Source organism: Solea solea, chromosome 19 (assembly GCF_958295425.1).
Source record: "Solea solea chromosome 19, fSolSol10.1, whole genome shotgun sequence".
NCBI lineage: Eukaryota > Metazoa > Chordata > Actinopteri > Pleuronectiformes > Soleidae > Solea > Solea solea.
In genome coordinates, this window is record NC_081152.1 from 14,706,805 (window position 1) to 14,724,259 (window position 17,455).

Genomic DNA, 17,455 nt, shown 5'->3' on the forward strand with positions numbered 1-17,455 from the left:
TGTTCGCTGTTGTACAGAAGCCATTATTGTATAATACGGTTATGCAATTGGTCGATCCTTCCTGTCTGCAGGCGGGGAAAGAAATCGTGCTGGCGAGGTTGCGTTGGTAAATCCTCACCGAGCGTCAGCGCGCACACAGCCCTGCAGATCTGCAGCCTGTGAAGTGTGAAAAATAAATGACATCTGCACGCATTGTGTTTTGCATTACATTTTTTTTCCCGTATCCTGCAAAGATGTGCATAATGCATATATTTTCAACTCACATGCTCATGTAGTTAATTCTGGTCGATGTGCACCACTTTAAGATAAAAAAAAAACAAAAAACGTATTTCTTACACAAATCAATTTCACACAAAACACAACCACAAGCAAAAAAAAAAATAAGACTGCCTTTAACAATGTTAAAGTATTTTAAAAGCGAACGTCGGTTTAGTTAAATATCTGTTTATCATTTTACAACGCAACTATGAAAGTAATGTTCTCTGTCAGTGTTTTGTCCTTGTTTACATTTCATTATCACACTCTGTTCCTTTAAGACACGACGCTATAGGGTCTTAAAACCACGCCCACTCCGTATTCAAAAATTAGGATCTGATGCCATCTAGTGGCAAACCGTGGTAGCGCAGACGTTTTAAAAACAACACATTATTGGTCTTCGTGGGCTGCCGTCCCCCTCGTCTCCCCAGACTGAACGTCTTCCCGGACAAACACACGTGGATTTCCCACTGACGCCAAGCAGAAACAACAATAACATGGCAAGTCATGGACTTGTCTACGACGGCTGCAACTTCTTCAGACAGCGGCTGGTTTTGTCCACACTCAGCGGGAAGCGTGTCAAAATCAAGAACGTACGGTCCAGAGAGGAAGACCCGGGCTTACGCGGTGAGTCGCTGCTTCACTCTGCATGTGGCGTCGCAGTTAGCTCGGAGGCTAAGTGCTAGCTGTTACGCAGTTGGGAGTGAGATTCATCACTGGGCGTCGGGCGTGGAGGAAACGATGAGGCGTAGTTGGTGTTGAATTTAAGATAAAATTCACTTTTCACCACACGGCACGAAGCCATGTGGTGTTTTATCTCATGACGGGAGACTTAACATCGATGTCTCTCTGTAAATATGTGACTTATGGTACATTTTCGTAAGTTTCAAATGTAAATACTGGAACTCTTACTTGGCTCCATATGTTTTTGGGAAACGACGGAAAATGTAAAAAAAGAGCATTCGTTTGCTTTATTCTACATAACTTGCTATGACTTAGACATGACTTTGGACAAACCGCACTTATTTCAGCATATTATCCTAAAATACAAGAATCAGGAACTTTGGTAATTTGCATTACTTTGAAAAACAATACCGTTGTGTTTATATAACTGCATTTTCATGTTATTTTCTGTTTCGCTGTTTCATTTTAGTATATTAATAGTTTTCCTTTTGTAGACAATGACATATGTTCTTATTCTTGTATCTTCTCTTACATTTTGCTCTTATAAGTACTTGTGTATTTTGTAGGGATAGCACCACGATACCATGTTCGATAGATAGATGGATACTTTATTCATCTCACAGAGAAATTCCCTTTTTTATTATTATTATTTTTTTTTTTCATGTTCGTGTATGATGCCAATATCACAAACTCGAGTATCTACCGATATCAGTCCGTTATGGTAATTTTATTTTTGTAACAAATATTCTTCTTCCATAAAGAAATATACAATATATGTATCCAATCCAGTGATTTTGATCCCTAGTGTTTTATGTATTTCATCTCTTTTACTTCCTATTTATAAAAAAATAAATCAATAGTTCATGTGCGTGATACTGTGCTTCTGTAACTGAATAATATTCCCAGTCTTGCTCTCTTTTATTTATTGATCGATTGGTCAATCTGTGTGGAAATGAGGCGGGGGAGCATACAAAACAAACACATCCTTTCTTCATATTTCAAATTGTATATAAACCCACGAACAGAGAACCAAATAAAAAGCAGTTTAGTTAAACAAAATGGCTGACTTCTTAACTATCAATAACCTGTACAAAGTTTAAAAAATAATAACATCTATCAAACCAAATGAGGGAAGGGCAACAAGATTTTAGAAGAATGTCAGTGTTGAAAAGGTAATTAGTGAGGAAAATGTCAAACTTCACAACAAAATATGTGGCTCTGTATTTTCTTGTCTTTTTCCTCTCCTCCCTTTTTAATTTTTTTATTGTTTCTTTCCTCTCTTGTATGTTTTTTAAAATGGATATAATGAACTGTTTGAGCAGTAGTACTTGAAAATGACCTCACTTAACCCTGCACCCTTTTTAACAGTGAATGATTATTAACTTTATTTGTATTGATTTTGTATTTCTCTCTCGTCTTGTGCAGATTTTGAGGCCAGCTTCATCAGACTGTTAGACAAAGTGACCAATGGCTCCAGAATAGAAATAAACCAAACAGGTAAACGTTGTCTTGATATAATGACTGCTGTTGTCGTTCTCTTTGCCGCTGACTATGTGGTTTATATAATAACTGTTTGCTGTGGGCTGGTAATGGCAAGTCTAAGACTTGAACTGTAACCTTCAAATTATATGCAGTGAAATCTCAGTTGAATGCAAGTATTGTGGCGTCACAAGCCTAAATCTTCATGGTTTCTGTCCTCTCCAGGCACCGTGTTGTTTTACCAGCCTGGCTTGTTGTACGGAGGCTCAGTGGAACATGACTGTAGCACGCAGCGCTCCATTGGCTACTATCTTGAAGCCTTGCTCATGCTGGCTCCGTTTATGAAGACCTCACTGAAGGCCACTCTGAGGGGCGTCACCAATGACTCAACTGACCCGACTGTGAGGACACACACACATCAGTCTGACCACTGTCTGTTTCAGGGGTTTTCATACTTGTGGAAGTAATTCCTGCTGTGCTGTGAAATGACCCACAGTCAGATGGCAGATGCCATATTTTTTTAATTGCGTGGTTGCATCACACATTTCATATCTTATGTGGCAATTATGATAAAAAGGTATTATTTTTTATTGGTTTTCAACTTGTTTTGGATTTATGCTAAATGTTCCCGCAAACCCCTCTGTTTTAGAAACCACTGTTCTGGCGAATACTCTGCAAGGACTGTCTTTTGTTTCTCATTTTTGTACTTCTGGTTTGAGTTTGACTGCGTTGGCTCATGATCACACAGGGTGGTGCTGGAGCATGCTGCATTCTGCACAGAATATGTAAACTATGTTGTGGTTAAGTGCACACCTACCAAATCCAAAGGGACACTGCCCTCTTGTGCACACATCATTATGTGCAATTACTGTATATGCCCATTTGAATAAGCAATGCTGCTGCAAAGAACTGGTAATTCAATAGGCGAAGATCATAATCGGGTTTATGTAACAGTTGATAAACCTCGGAGAAACACTGAAATGGCGTTAAAACATCCTCCTCTGTTCAATGCACATTGTGAATTTTGAGACTCCCATTTTGTCTCCGAACTCCTTTGCCTCCGAGTTTGTTTACATCTTGTTACCGCAGGCCAGTCTCCAGCATTGCATCATCCATTTTGAGCTTATTGCATTGTTTCAGAGAGACTAGAGCCAATAAAATAGACTTTTAGAATGAGCTGGAGATACTGGAGAGAGGTGTTGCCATAGAAACACCAAGCAGTATTTTTTGCTTGTTACCGTGTTGACAAATGAAACATTTCAGACTGTCTTGGACTTTATGCTAATTGTTTATTTGTTTTTCCTAAAGATGGTTGCATTCAAAGGCGTTAAACACTGTCTCTTTCAGGTTGACCTGCTGAAGACCACAGCACTGCCTCTGATGAAGAAGTTTGGCATTGATGGAGAGGGTATTGATCTTAAGGTTAGGACATGATGGCCTTTGATAAGCATTAACATTTTTATATATACAATATATTATTTAATTTTCTTGCTGCTACATGAAAAAGTCCTTCATTCTCTGTGTTGCTTCCTCAGGTGGTGAAGAGGGGAATGGCCCCTGGTGGGGGAGGAGAGGTAGTTTTCACATGTCCTGTCCGCAGGACCATCAGGCCCGTGCAGCTGACTGACCCGGGAAAAATCAAGAGGATCAGAGGAGTTGCGTATCCTTAGAGTCAATTAAGACCAAAGTGGTTATTAAATCATAAAAAGCTCATCATGACGGCTTCAGCTTTCAGTTTTTCCTTAAGTTTGAGCATTTAATCAATAAATAATCACTGAATGTGTTGAGTGTCTATTTGCCCACTTTATTGCCAAAGCCTTGACTCTCTGAACTCAGATATTCGGTGCGAGTTTCTCCTCAGATGGCCAACAGAATAGTGGACTCTGCCAGGGCCGTCCTCAACCAGTTCCTTCCAGACATCTACATCTACACAGACCACATGAAAGGGGCCAACTCGGGCAAGTGAGTGCCTACACTTTATTAGGACACCTAATAAAGTGCCAGTACCCACTGAGGTGTTTCTACTCTACCTTGGCTATAATGAGTAACTAACATGGGTTTTGTGTTGTCTGTCTGTCCAGTCTTATCTGAGACATTTCTCCTTTTTTTTCTCATCATTCACTCACTGGAAACCTTTTGAGATGGTTGTGCATTCAAAGTCACTCAAATCAATGATTTGTAATTCAGCAGCTTGTCTTTAACCCTCTTATGACCATCAAGATAATGTGGCTACCTGTATTTATAATGATTTTATGGCTGTAGTATTGTTAAAAAATGTTCAGTGACTTTGAATCTTGTCTGTTTGGACGGTTGTTAGCGGAGAAGTCCTGAGGTTCTACCGTAATGACAAGTATACGGGCACTAAAGCTCTATTAGGAGTTGAGGTAATGAGAAGTATGCATGCAAAATCCTGTCGATCACATAAGGGTTACATGTGTAAATGCATTGGGTTGTTGCCATGTGATTGTCTGATTCCTTATTTCCATCAACAAGTATTTGAACAGGTATACCTAATAAAGTGAGGTGGTGAGAGTACATATTCACTTTAATATCCAGTTATTTCTACTTACAGTATCTCTATGTGTTAACATTTAGGTCTCCAGGTTTTGGCCTGACACTGGTGGCAGAGACACTGAACGGCTCCTTCTTCAGTGCGGAGATGTCGTCCACACCGCAAGGACAGGGTGACCCTGTGCTGCCAGAGGACCTCGGTCGTAACTGTGCCAAGCTTCTTTTAGAGGAGGTGCATCGGGTGAGAGCAGCACACGCCTTGTATTTACAGTACACACATTATTGGCACACACACACCATGACAATATGATGGTAATGACATGAGGCGGCTGAAATCACACTTTGTTTTGTGACTCCATTGGAGGAAAAATATAAATTACCTTTGTAAGATGATATCAGGATCTTGCGAACAGAGGCTCGAGAATCGGTTTCCCGTGGCTGCACAATTCAGAATTCTTGGGGAATACCTGACAGACACAGACAATACACTTAATCAACCCAGCACGCCACAATGACTTTCACTGTCTTTGTTTACCAGCATTATCTCGTTGTGACCGTTAACCTCAGTCTGGAATTCATGTGACAAACTGTGGGTAGAACCGCAATGTAGATAGAAATGAAAGGGAACTTGTATTTAAAATTGTGACATTTGGTAGAGATGATACTATAGTTTGATGAGGCCTGTGTGTTCCTGAACATATCTTAACTCACACATTTTTTGTGAGTTTATTGAAAATAAGCTCCTATGTTGTTCAAAGAATGACCAAGGGATCTTACTCTGTCCCAACTTATTTATTTTTTTAACCATTTTTAAAAGGACTGCAGATCCATCCTGACACCTATTTACTTGCTTATAAATTAATTCTTTCTAATTTTTCCAGTTAACATTTTGTGCACAAATTTAGTTTTTCTGACCAATATTGCAATTATGAGCTGAATTGTGAATTTTTAGATGGGAGTGGTTTCACACATTTGTTTTACATTTTTACAGTTTTACATAGCACTAGGGCTGCAACAGTTATTAAATTTTTCGATTATTAATCTATAACTAAATGAATCGTCAACTCTTTTGATAATCGGGTGAATTTGTTGGTGTTATTTCAATGATTAAAACAAGCTTTATGGTTTTTCTGCTTCTTAACTGTGAATATCTTCTGGTTCTGGTTTCCTTGCTCCATACGACAAAGAAATCTTTAAAACCGAATCATTTTTGGTTTGTGGACAAAACAAGACACTCGAGAACAACATCATTTACACGTTATGTTTGATTTGCTTTGTTTCAAATTGTGTTATTGTTTAGGAAATGATTAATTGTTCAGCCTTTAATGTCACAGAAGGTAGAGGTCAAATGCCAGTGACTGAACTCCAAAATAACTAACTACACTAGTTTTTCTGTTCATTGGGTGGAGCAGATGTATCATGTTATATATCGTTATAAATAAAATAAATGTATAAGTGGACATTTACAGGCATATTTTGTCACTGGGCTAAAACAAACATGTACTGTATCCACATATTTCCGCTTATATCGCGTTTCCCCTGGTGTGACTGAACAATAGTGACTTTAGTATTATAAATGCACAAAGGCACAAACAGTCTCGCACACAGTCGCACAGCAAAAAAAGAGCCCACTTCATCAGAATATATATATATAAATACAATTAAATCCAGTGACTTTGTGACTTCACTTTGCCACCGCATGGTTCTGCCTTTGAGTCGTCTCTCATAGAGCCATGTGAGTCCAGTTAGCTGGTCAGGGTAGTGCTGATTAACTCTGAAAGAGGAATATTGTTGGATGCAGCCTCTTAACTCCAAGCCACAGTGTGGGGAGCAAACGTCTCTGTTTAGCGGACTTTGAGGAAGGAGAATTAATATTCTGGCAATGTCTCGTTCCTTTCTTGTTCGCCACAAAGCTTCCGCTGGTGAACGAACAGGTAGAATTTTCATTTTGGAGAAATTATACAGCATTTCAGTCACCGCTGATTTTCCGACCGAACTGTGATTTCTACGTTTGCGATTAGAAGAAGACAAACATGGATATGTGACTCCTGCTTGGATTGTTAATTTATGAAAAGAAAACAACGTGGAAGGAAAAGAAATTGGCCGGATTCACATGAAAGGGCATGGGTGTTCTGTGTTTGAGCACACGTCTGTTTGTTCTATGGTTAATCAGTACGGTCTTCTTGTAGTAAACCAAAGCTACATGATGGACATTTTGTTTTTGGAAGCAACATCAACATTGGACAGAAGCTGATGTAAGTGGTGCCGTCTTAAAATTGAGGAACATTTAACAGTGTTTTGAGAATGAGGTTTTGCTTACAGTTACAATTCAATAAGTTCAATGTAGTGAGTAGTGGTTATTTTTGTCTCAAGGTCCAAGGTCTAATCAATACATTTTGATAGTAAGGCTCAGATTTTACTTTCTTATATACTTTAAAATTCTACCGAATTGTGATTAGTTGCCCTCACTATATTCAGAACACATCAGGTCGTTTCTCCTGCTGTAAATTTGGGCCTTTACCTCGGACATTATTCACCGTCAGGCTAATAAATGGAAAAACTTGCATTTCTCCTTTTTTAACAGTTTATAACTCGCTTGATTTTTGTCCGCATCCTCTTACTCTGAATTGAAAGGAGGTTGTCGTTTCCTTGTGGGATTCAAGGGACTTTTGTTTCACAGGGCCTCGTGTCTGGTTGGCTGCTCTGCTCGTCTCTTGGGACGTGATGTGTCCTTTTGAAAGGCAGCGCCTGAAAATTACCCGACAGATATTGAATTAATGCAGAACTTTTTTTTTGTTTTTTTAATTTTATGGGTTGGCATGGAGGACATGTTGTGGAAAAGTTTAAATAGATTATTCAAATGTGTGTAGTCCATCACACGGCAATCTGAGGTAAGGTGCTCAGGCACAACATTTTGTCAATGGTTAGTCTTTCCATGCTTTCTGAAAACCTCGCTTATAAATGTAATTGTTTTGGCCGCTAAAGTGAATACAGCATGTTTTGTTTGGTCAAATACTTTGAGCATTAAATGTTAAAACTCTTTCATGGATCTAGACAGTTAGAAGTAAACATTTAAAGGTAATAACCCTGCAGATTATAATTCTTATAATGGAGTCAAATGTTGGAAATAAGTCATTTTAAAGCTGTAGTTTATCATTATTGACTCTTTTTTTTTAAATAAATTTATTTAACAAAAAGACTCTGTGCTTCACCAACATTCAAAACAGTGTCTCCTTAGTTTTTTTTTTTCCATGGTCCCAGTGATTGAATTCATGTAATCAAATCATATTGGTGCTGACAAGGTTGTCAAGAAATGTCAAACGGTTGGGTTGCAATACAATGGATGCACAGTAGGAACCGATGGAGGGCATAAAATGGAGAATGTCTTATTAAAACGATGAGCAGATAACCAGTTTATTAAATGCTCTTGGGTGTGTCCAGTCCCGCGGAGAATAGCACGTAATTGTTGAGTAATCGAGATGGCATGTGATCACTTGGATACAGAGAGTGGATCCTCTGTCCTCTAAATATCTTGTATGTCCAAGGAAATGGTGGAATTCAGCTGAGGGGCACGTTCAGAGGTCAGGGCTGAGGGAGGAGGAAAATGTATCGCAGTTGGGTAAAATTATAAAAGAAATATACAGTCATATTGCCCACTCAAGAAAAGCTACCTCAGAGTGAAATGCACTCACCGACTTAAAAAGAATAATAGCGGTAAGATCTTTTCAATTTGATTCTGTTTCTGCCGTTAATTTAATATCTGTAAATAAAAATAGTCCCTGTGTCAGTGTTTTCCTTTCATGACCGGGGTTACTGAGTCCTTCTTAATCATCTCCACCTCTGTGACGGACATCAATGTTGTTTTTGTTGCTAAAACGCGTTGCCCCCCTGTCCCCTCCCCCTTTCTCTGTTTTTAGGGTGGCTGCGTGGATTCGTCCAATCAGAGCCTGGCACTGCTCTTGATGACCCTTGGCCAACAGGACGTTTCCAAGGTTCTGCTCGGTCCTCTCTCCCCGTACACGTAAGTCATTTTCTCAATGAACTTTACAAAACAGACTCGCAGCTTATTCAAGAGTTAATGAACACATTCACCACAGTATGTAGTGGAATGCACATGTAGTTATTCTTCTACTAGTCCACTAGCTGGTAAGTGAGAGTAATCCAGAGTTGTAGTTTGTTTGTTTTTGTGATTTATTTTTGAAGAATAAGACTTTTTTTCCCATCTCCCAATGCAGTCCAGTTAAAGTCAAATCTTTGACAGTACTTAAATTACAAAGGTGTTTGGTCAAATTGTCAAAGATATGTTTCTATGAAGTATTTATTTCAATGTTTATGGATAAAGAAGACAAAAAATGAACATAGAGCTGATTTTAGACGTGATCATCATCACCGGGGATGAGGAGTGAACTAATGAACTGTCCATTTTCAGTTATCATGGTACCGGTGCTGTGTCCCTCTCAAGTACAGTACTATGATAACTGAAGATTGGCAGTGCCATCACAATGCATTCCTCCTCTTACTCAGGTAACGTAAATGACAGAAATACGACCTGCTTCTGTAACTCTCAAATGCTGCTTTGATAAACCTCTGTGATACTTGCTTTAAATGTATACATATTTGTTTTTTGAATTCAATTTTATAGACAACATTTGAAGGAGACCGCATATGGTGTAAGCCCAACATAAAATGTACTATCTGAGTTTGTTTTTTTTATTGATATAGATGGAATATATTTTATCTAAGACATAGGAAATCCCTCTATCGTGGGGATAGAAAAAGTAAAAAAAAAAAAGTCAAGACATTCCATGAGCAGTAATGAATAAAAATGAAAGTGAAATGTAATTTCCTACTTTTGTAAATCCATGCCAGAGCTGTGGCCAGAGGCGTAACAGTTTTGACCATCTGTCCCATTCTGATGAACGAGACAAAGGGTTTTTATTTTTTAAATTAAGCACTTAATGGTCAAGATCATTCTGGCATCACAAATCATATGACATGAGATGGCTCCAAAAGTAATGCACTATGCACTATTATGTCTCTAATTGGATAAAATGTTGTTGTATTTTTGTTCATTGTATAAAATTGAATAAAATGTTATTTAAATACATATTATATCCAAAAGATTACAGCAAAACCTCAAAAATATATCTGTTATATGATTTAATTCAGTAACAGAATTTGAGATGGTAAGTTATTTATTGACATGTTTATAACTGTAAAATAACTTTTCCCTCTTTCTCTCTGTGTTGTCTCTCCAGGATTGAGTTTCTCAGACACATTAGAGATTTCTTCCAAATCATGTTCAAGATCGAGGTCCAGAAGCCTTTAGAAGACGAAAGGAAAGGAGGAGACAAGGTCCTCATGACGTGTGTAGGAGTCGGCTACAGCAACTTGAACAAAACTCTTAAATAAAATCTCTATTTTTTTATATATATAAACATTATGGTGTTGCCTTGTCACTCACTCACATTTAAAGTCATGACACTGGGCGTTTGTGTGCACATTGCCGTTTATTCGGACAATTTGTGGTACATAAACGATGAAATGCATAAGAAACATTTAGACATTAGTAGCATCTTCATATAACAAGGATGTTAAGACTCCTTAAGTGTTTTTGTTTTAATCATCCACTCTTAAGTGGAAACAAAGGCCTGGTTCCACATTAAAAACGATTCAATTATCAAAAGTTCAGGCAATGTATCAGATGAATGAAAAGGTTAGCGACCGGTCATTAGATGGGTAGTTTTTCCTACTCTCCTTAGGAGTAAAACTTCACTTCAAACCATGTGTTTCTCATCAGAAGACAAGTTTAGTCATCTTGGCCGCAGAGAGTCTTGAGGGCGTCGCCGTAATCGCCCGAAACTTCAGACTGCACAAACATAACGGAAAGGAAAACAAAAATCATGTGCAACGTTTAAAAACAAGACGGTGACACTTAAATCTTAGCTATATATATATATATATGTGTATGTGTATGTGTATATATATGTATGTGTGTGTATATGTATGTATATATATATATGTGTATGTGGGTGTATATGTGTGTATATATATGTATGTGTGTGTATATGTGTGTGTATATATATATGTATGTGTGTGTATATGTGTGTATATATGTATGTGTGTGTATATGTATATATATGTATATGTATATATGTGTATATATATATGTGTGTGTGTATATATATATATATATATATATATATATATGTGTGTGTATGTGTATATATATATATATATATATGTATATATGTATATATATATATATATATATATATGTATATATGTGTGTGTGTATATATATATATGTGTATATACAGTATATGTACTGACCTCTAACTGGGAGTAGAGGGAATATCCAAACAGCTTCTTGTACTCGGCTCTGATGTCCATCAAATCAATCTCGGAGCGACTGACGATAATCCTGGTCAAAACGGACTCTGTGGTCCCGGCGCCCTGGACACAACAGGACAAAGAAGAGACGCAAGTAGATCAATTGAAACACTTTGTAAATTCTCAGCCATCACTACTATTGTTCACTTTAAATATAGAACAATGTATTGTGGTTATCTATTGATGTAAAAGCCTGTTGACACAGTTCAACCAATGTTGCACTTTTAGTCAAAGCAGCAGCAGAGCAAAGGCTTAACATTACTTTCCACACCAGCGGAGATGAATGCAACTGTCTGCTGTGCAGAAAACAAACGCACTTTGCAACCAAACAGTATGTAAATTTTTTTTTGTGTGTGTGTGTTCAGCTTACCTTCATGCCCTTGAAAAGCCTCTCGGCGAGGTACGCGGGGACGTTCTTCACACATTTAACTACACAGACAAATATAGAAGGTTTATTTTAGTGTCAAATGTCTTAGAATAAAATAAAGCTGAGGCAAAAATGCAGAGACATGTTTCTCTCACCAATAGCCACTAGTAGCTCCTCCAGGTCTCCAGACATTTCGCCCTCGATGCTTTCCTGCAGAGTCTTTTTGCTGATGTTCTTGTACTCTATGAGAGCTGTGGACACATAATAACAAAGACTTTAAATCTTAAATACAACTTTTATTCCCTGTTGAATCTGCAACAGCAAAACTGGCAACATAAAAAAGGCATCAGGAAGATTTTACTATACATGTTTGTGTGATTGATGCAATGCTTACCTCTACTGCCACCATGAGGTGAACATTTTTATCTTCTAAATAAATATCTTGACTGTCATGAGATTGTGACTCAATAACTGCAAAACGTACTAATGCTGAGGTTTCCATGGAACTTGTGATGACTCATTTTGCATTGTACCTGCTTTGCATCAGCATGTTCACACACTGACATTTGCATGGAGCTCAGTGAGCCAGAGCTCAGCCTCAGATATTGCTCACTACAACATGATACTGTCTTTTTTTTTTCTCCCCTGAAATTAATTTGATTAACAGAGAAAATGTGTGACCCACTCTGTCGCAGCTGGGGGACACTCCTGTGGCACAGGACGTCGATGAACTTGGACTCATCGGTTCCCCACTTCTTCTCTCCTGCTTCATACAACACCTGGGTCAAAAAACATGGTAAGAGTGAGAGCGGGGAAAAAAAGGATTGACCAAACACAAATGAATGATTTTAATGTAGTGAATTTACCTTAGCATCAGCTGTAGCCTTGGCTTTATCCACATTGGTGCTCTCATCTCTCTTCCCCTGTGAGGATGAACAGAGGGAGGTAATTGGGTGTATTTGTAAAGGTAAGCCTTAGTGAATTTAATTTTAATCCCGTCATTACAGTTTCTACAGTGTGTTTGGCAAAGATTAACACATTGTTGAAAATAAGGGATGTCCTGATACCGATATCAAAAACTTGAGTATCTACCGATATTATTTCCGATATATTTATGAACATGTGTGCTGAGTCATTTCAAAGACCAAATGATCCAACTGTGTAAACAGTATTGTTCTCCCAAAGACAAAGTAATTAACAGCCCAAACATGACTCAGCTAAAATGGTTTTGCTGATACTTATCAGACAGATACGAATATTGACCGATACCAATTCCCATCCTTAGTGGAAAATACATTTTCTCATGTTACACATGTGATTTGTGTTGATTTTATTTTGTCTTTCATACAACATCCTAGTTGCAGTTTCTACTGATAAGTAGAAAAGGGAATGCTGATTTTTGACATCTTCGAGCCTGGATGTAGGTAGCCCTGGTAGACGGCTGCTACATTTGTACTATTATATTTTCTTTTGGTTCTGATTCTTATTTGCTGGAAATAGCTTCTGATAACTCCAACACTCTTTTATATTCAGTGTATTGGGGTTGTTTTTTTTTTATTCGTACCTCAGCCAAGATGAACAGTGCTTTGCCGTAATCTCCAGACACTTCCGACTTCAGATCATCAATCATAGATTTTCCAGTTTCTTGGACAGAAAAGCACAAGAAGAGGAATTCAGACACATAGCAGCATGAACATCTGCCCTTTTGTTGTTTCGCAATATACTTGAGTCAGAAACTAGACGGTGAAATTTCATGACGATGATGATGATGATGATGATGATGATGATACAAACCTGCCTGGTATGCTTCAGACAGGGCTTTGATCTGTCTGTTGGATCTTGAGGAAAAGATTTCTGTCAGCGTGCATTCTGTGGTGCCTGCACCCTGAAAGTAACACACACATAAAGTAACATGTAATAATGAGTTCTTAGAGCAAAATGAGAATACGAATAAAGAGCTTTATTAGGGATGCATGATATCGAAATCCAATATGCCGATATATCGGGAGTGCTTGGAAAAGAAAAGCTCTATATAAATACTTCTCCTTCTGATTTTATTTGGTAGTAACGAGTAACAAAGAGAAAAGGAAATGTAGTGGAGTAAAAGTTAGTAGTACAGTAGCAAAGTATTTGTACTTTGTTACATTAAAACACTGCCGATACTGATATATACAAGTTTTTTTTCCCCTGTGCCCAACTGGCGTGTTTGCCGCTATCCGACGTCAAAGTCAATATCTGCCGATACTGATATCGTGCATCCCTACTGTTTTTAAAGAAATTACACTTGTTTTTGTGTCTCGTTAGGAAAAACAATCTCACCTTAATGGCTTTGATGACTTCATGGGAGTCATACACACCAGGAGGTGTAACCAAGGCTACTAACAAGTCCTCAAAATCTCCATGGGTCTCACCCTCCAGGTCATCTGCTAATTTCTAAAGGAGAAGGTTTGATGATGACACACAAACATTACTCCACCTGCCTCACATTTTCTGCATGTCACATGATGAATATTTAAAATCAACACGCTCTGATTTACCCTTCCTGTGCTTTTCTCATAGGCCTTAGCAATAAGCTGGCGCTGAGCATTGCTTCTTTTGGTCAACACTTCAATGATTGTTTTTTCTGTTGTTCCTGTAAAGAAGGGGAAAATACTTCTGTGTTATTTTATGGATTTTATGGACAAACATCAAAAATAACTATTATTAAACAATAATTATTGCAGCCTGAAGACAAGAGAAAGCACCCGGTTTCACTCTCCTTCACCTCCTTCATTCCCTTTCTCTCCGTCCCCCAATTATTCCTTCCACCGCAACTGGTCTTCCTTTTATAAGTGAATTGTTGTTTTTATCCCCACTGATGTCTCGTGTTTGCTCATTGTGTGAATTGTTGTGTTTCCCTTCTCCCTATAATACTGTGAAGGTTTCTGCCTTACTATGTACAGAGCCTTGACATAATGTATGTTGTGATTTGTCACTAGACAAATAAAATTAAATTGAACTGCAAACCACAAACTCACAAAGTGACAACACACTCAATATGTCACACAGGGTTAGCAATTATATTTTAACCGTAGACAACCATCATTTCTTCATTGGAGCTGAACCCACACCCCCAGATATATTTTGTCCAAATCTATCCATTACTAATGCTGATCCTAATGAAATGGAGGTAAGGCCTTTTTAACTCAGTAAAATGTGATTTAAAGGCTTTACATGATTTAATAAAACACCCAGAAGCCAGAATATACAGTGTGCAGATGGTCATATCTTACCCAGACCCTCGATGGCTTTTCTCAGTGCGGACACATCCTCTTCAGCTTTGAAGTTTGGCTTTTCCTTCACAGTTCCTCTTGTATTGGACTGACAAGAGACAAATAAACTGTTACATTTGTCTTAAATACATTCAAGTAGTAGCAAATAATCATAACCTCCATGAAAAGGCTTTTGTCTCACTTACTGTCACAGTCAGAGAGGAGGGGGAGTCTAAAAGCAGGTCCAAGTCACCCTACAGTTAAAATTAACAAATGTTTCTTCCTCATTCTGTATGATTAATATACATTAAATCATCTTATCACTCAATACTCACCCACGCAGACATGGTTGTGTTTGTAGAGGAAAGTCCTTGAACTATAAAGAAGAAAGACAATATCGTATTAATATTTAATAAAACTGTATAGTGATATCATATAATCCTGTCCTCAACTGATCTGATTCTGCATCCTCATCGTCATCATCTAAACTTTCACTGCCAGCGCTTCAGGTTTCTATTTCGGAAAAAACAAGACGAATCCTCTCCGTTTCTCTGCGCAATTACGCAGCAAATATTGCCGATGAACACGCTGACAGAATAAATCAAACCTGTATCATCAACCAACGTCGAGTGCTGTGAACTAAAAGCGCATTTCGCCACCATCAGCGTGGAAAAAAACAACAATGGCAACCGAATGGAGAAACAAACGTGTACGTGCGTTTATATAAAAAAAAGAAGAAGCAGTAAATTAGATAGATTCCGTCTTACCTAAGCGACAGGATCAGTGTCAAAGCCGGATTTTCAGTTTGAGAAAAATCGCCACACCTTTCAGGAAAAGTTAGACAGGAAACGCCCATAGCGGGGAGTAGATTCATGGAGACGTTTCCCAGAAGCTCCTCCTCATGTGTACACAGTAAGTGTGTTGCCATGTCACAGTTTAAATTGCAACAGTGTATCCTCGGCACACCACTAAGTAACTGCTTTTTTCTTCACTTTACAATATAACATTGCAAAATCTTTTACTACAGCCATTAGATTTCAGCAGCAACTCACAAAGCTTTGTAACAGCCGGTGTAAAGAAGTGGTGTTTGATTTTAGGGCAGGGCTATATTAACCCTGACTGCCTCATTGTTTACACTCCTCCACTAGCGACAAACCAAGCCCGAAATGTATAGCCCCAATATATTTTGTTTTATTAAATATAAATAATTAACCCATTTATCGAATATAAATTTACCACGGTTCTAAAACTGTGGTACGTCTACCACCAGTGGTACCTAGTTTTCCTCTGGTGGTGCTTGGAGGAAAATACTGTCCTACTGTGTATACCAGGGTATGTGTCCAGAGTGGAGCTGGGGAATTTTGACCAGAGGAGGTAGAAAATGAAGCAAATATTAGAAAAGAAAAGAAATTTAAAAATATTTAAGGCTGCAGGCAGCATTGTGCGGGCCATCGCAGCCGCTGCTCTGTCAGCTGGTGGCACTATGCCCTTGACTTAGTTTTCATGTGCTGATGTTTTCCGTCCAGCAGTGGCGTCATTAGGCCTATTTTAGGGGGGCTGAAGCCCCCCTAAAATATTCTTAAGCCCCCCTAAATAATTTTATTTATTAACTTATTTATTAACTTATTTAACTTGAGCTTTTATTTAGGAGAGTCAGTGGCGTCATTAGGCCTATGACTGCAGGCCTATCTCAACTTTGCAAGTGTTGCATAATGCTTTTCGCGTATCTTCTATCGACACCCTGAAAAAACGCCCACACCGCTGACATTATCTCTCCTCAACACACACACACCCTGCTGCACTTGCGTCACTGTAACATGTTCAAAGAAATGCAGCATGGCCTCCCCTTCCCGACACACATACACAAACAGCAAATAGACGGGTATTAACATCGGTTGTTAAAATCGGCGCAGTTTTACACATTGGACCGATGCCGATATGTTAAAAAATGACGAACATCGGCCGATACCAATATTAATGCCGATATATCGTGCATCCCTACAAGAGAGTGATGTATAAGCCAAATTAGCCTGGCCCAAATATTTTCAAGAGTACCTTAATATAACTGTAATTTATGTAATTAAGTTATATTTTTTCAGGGCTTAAAATTACAACCATTTTAGTCACATATGTGCCCAAAATATATTCTGTGTGACTTCAAAATATTTGGGAGTAAACAATTATTGTGTTGTGAGTGAAAGTCATGGCATTCACAGTCTTGCAGTCATGTCAATTGAAAAAGAGGAGCTTCAGCACCTAAATCACAATAGAGTGATAGACGCCTTTGCCACCCTTAAAAACAGACGACATTCTTTGATGCTTCCACCCACCAAGTAGCTGCCAATTGTAGCCATGTTATTTTAAAATGGTGTACTTTCTGAGAACACAGTGCTCTTTTTTTTGCATACAGTTTTGGCTAATACATGTGGGCTCTTAATGAATAAGAAGCATTGGTTAAATACGGCACTGTAACTATGTGGATTTTTTTCTTTTTGTTGTTGTTGTTAATGCTGTA

At 38.3% G+C, this 17,455-nt stretch overlaps 2 protein-coding genes across 5 annotated transcripts; one reads left to right on the forward strand and one right to left on the reverse strand.

Moving 5' to 3' along the window:
• The first annotated feature begins 651 nt into the window (after window positions 1-651).
• On the forward strand, window positions 652-10,372 carry rcl1 (RNA terminal phosphate cyclase-like 1). The gene is made up of 9 exons (XM_058617158.1): window positions 652-882; window positions 2,365-2,436; window positions 2,644-2,819; window positions 3,766-3,840; window positions 3,954-4,078; window positions 4,255-4,380; window positions 5,014-5,170; window positions 8,847-8,950; window positions 10,188-10,372. The coding sequence occupies exons 1-9, from the start codon at window positions 753-755 to the stop codon at window positions 10,339-10,341; spliced, it is 1,119 nt and encodes a 372-aa protein (XP_058473141.1). The 5' UTR covers window positions 652-752; the 3' UTR covers window positions 10,342-10,372.
• Window positions 10,373-10,420: 48 nt separating this feature from the next.
• anxa3b (annexin A3b) lies at window positions 10,421-15,844 on the reverse strand. Of its 4 annotated transcripts, none has more exons than XM_058617162.1 (14): window positions 15,708-15,844; window positions 15,276-15,316; window positions 15,147-15,194; window positions 14,962-15,049; window positions 14,227-14,321; window positions 14,009-14,122; window positions 13,484-13,574; window positions 13,254-13,333; window positions 12,556-12,612; window positions 12,375-12,468; window positions 11,845-11,940; window positions 11,693-11,751; window positions 11,263-11,385; window positions 10,421-10,798 (listed from the first exon to the last, which is right to left on the reverse strand). In XM_058617162.1, the coding sequence occupies exons 2-14, from the start codon at window positions 15,285-15,287 to the stop codon at window positions 10,739-10,741; spliced, it is 1,017 nt and encodes a 338-aa protein (XP_058473145.1). In that variant the 5' UTR covers window positions 15,288-15,316; window positions 15,708-15,844; the 3' UTR covers window positions 10,421-10,738. The 4 variants fall into 4 exon arrangements, with proteins under 4 accessions (XP_058473145.1, XP_058473146.1, XP_058473142.1 ...); XM_058617163.1 differs by having other exon boundaries at window positions 15,276-15,310; window positions 15,708-15,778; XM_058617159.1 differs by lacking the exon at window positions 15,708-15,844 and adding an exon at window positions 15,548-15,633.
• Window positions 15,845-17,455: the final 1,611 nt, after the last annotated feature.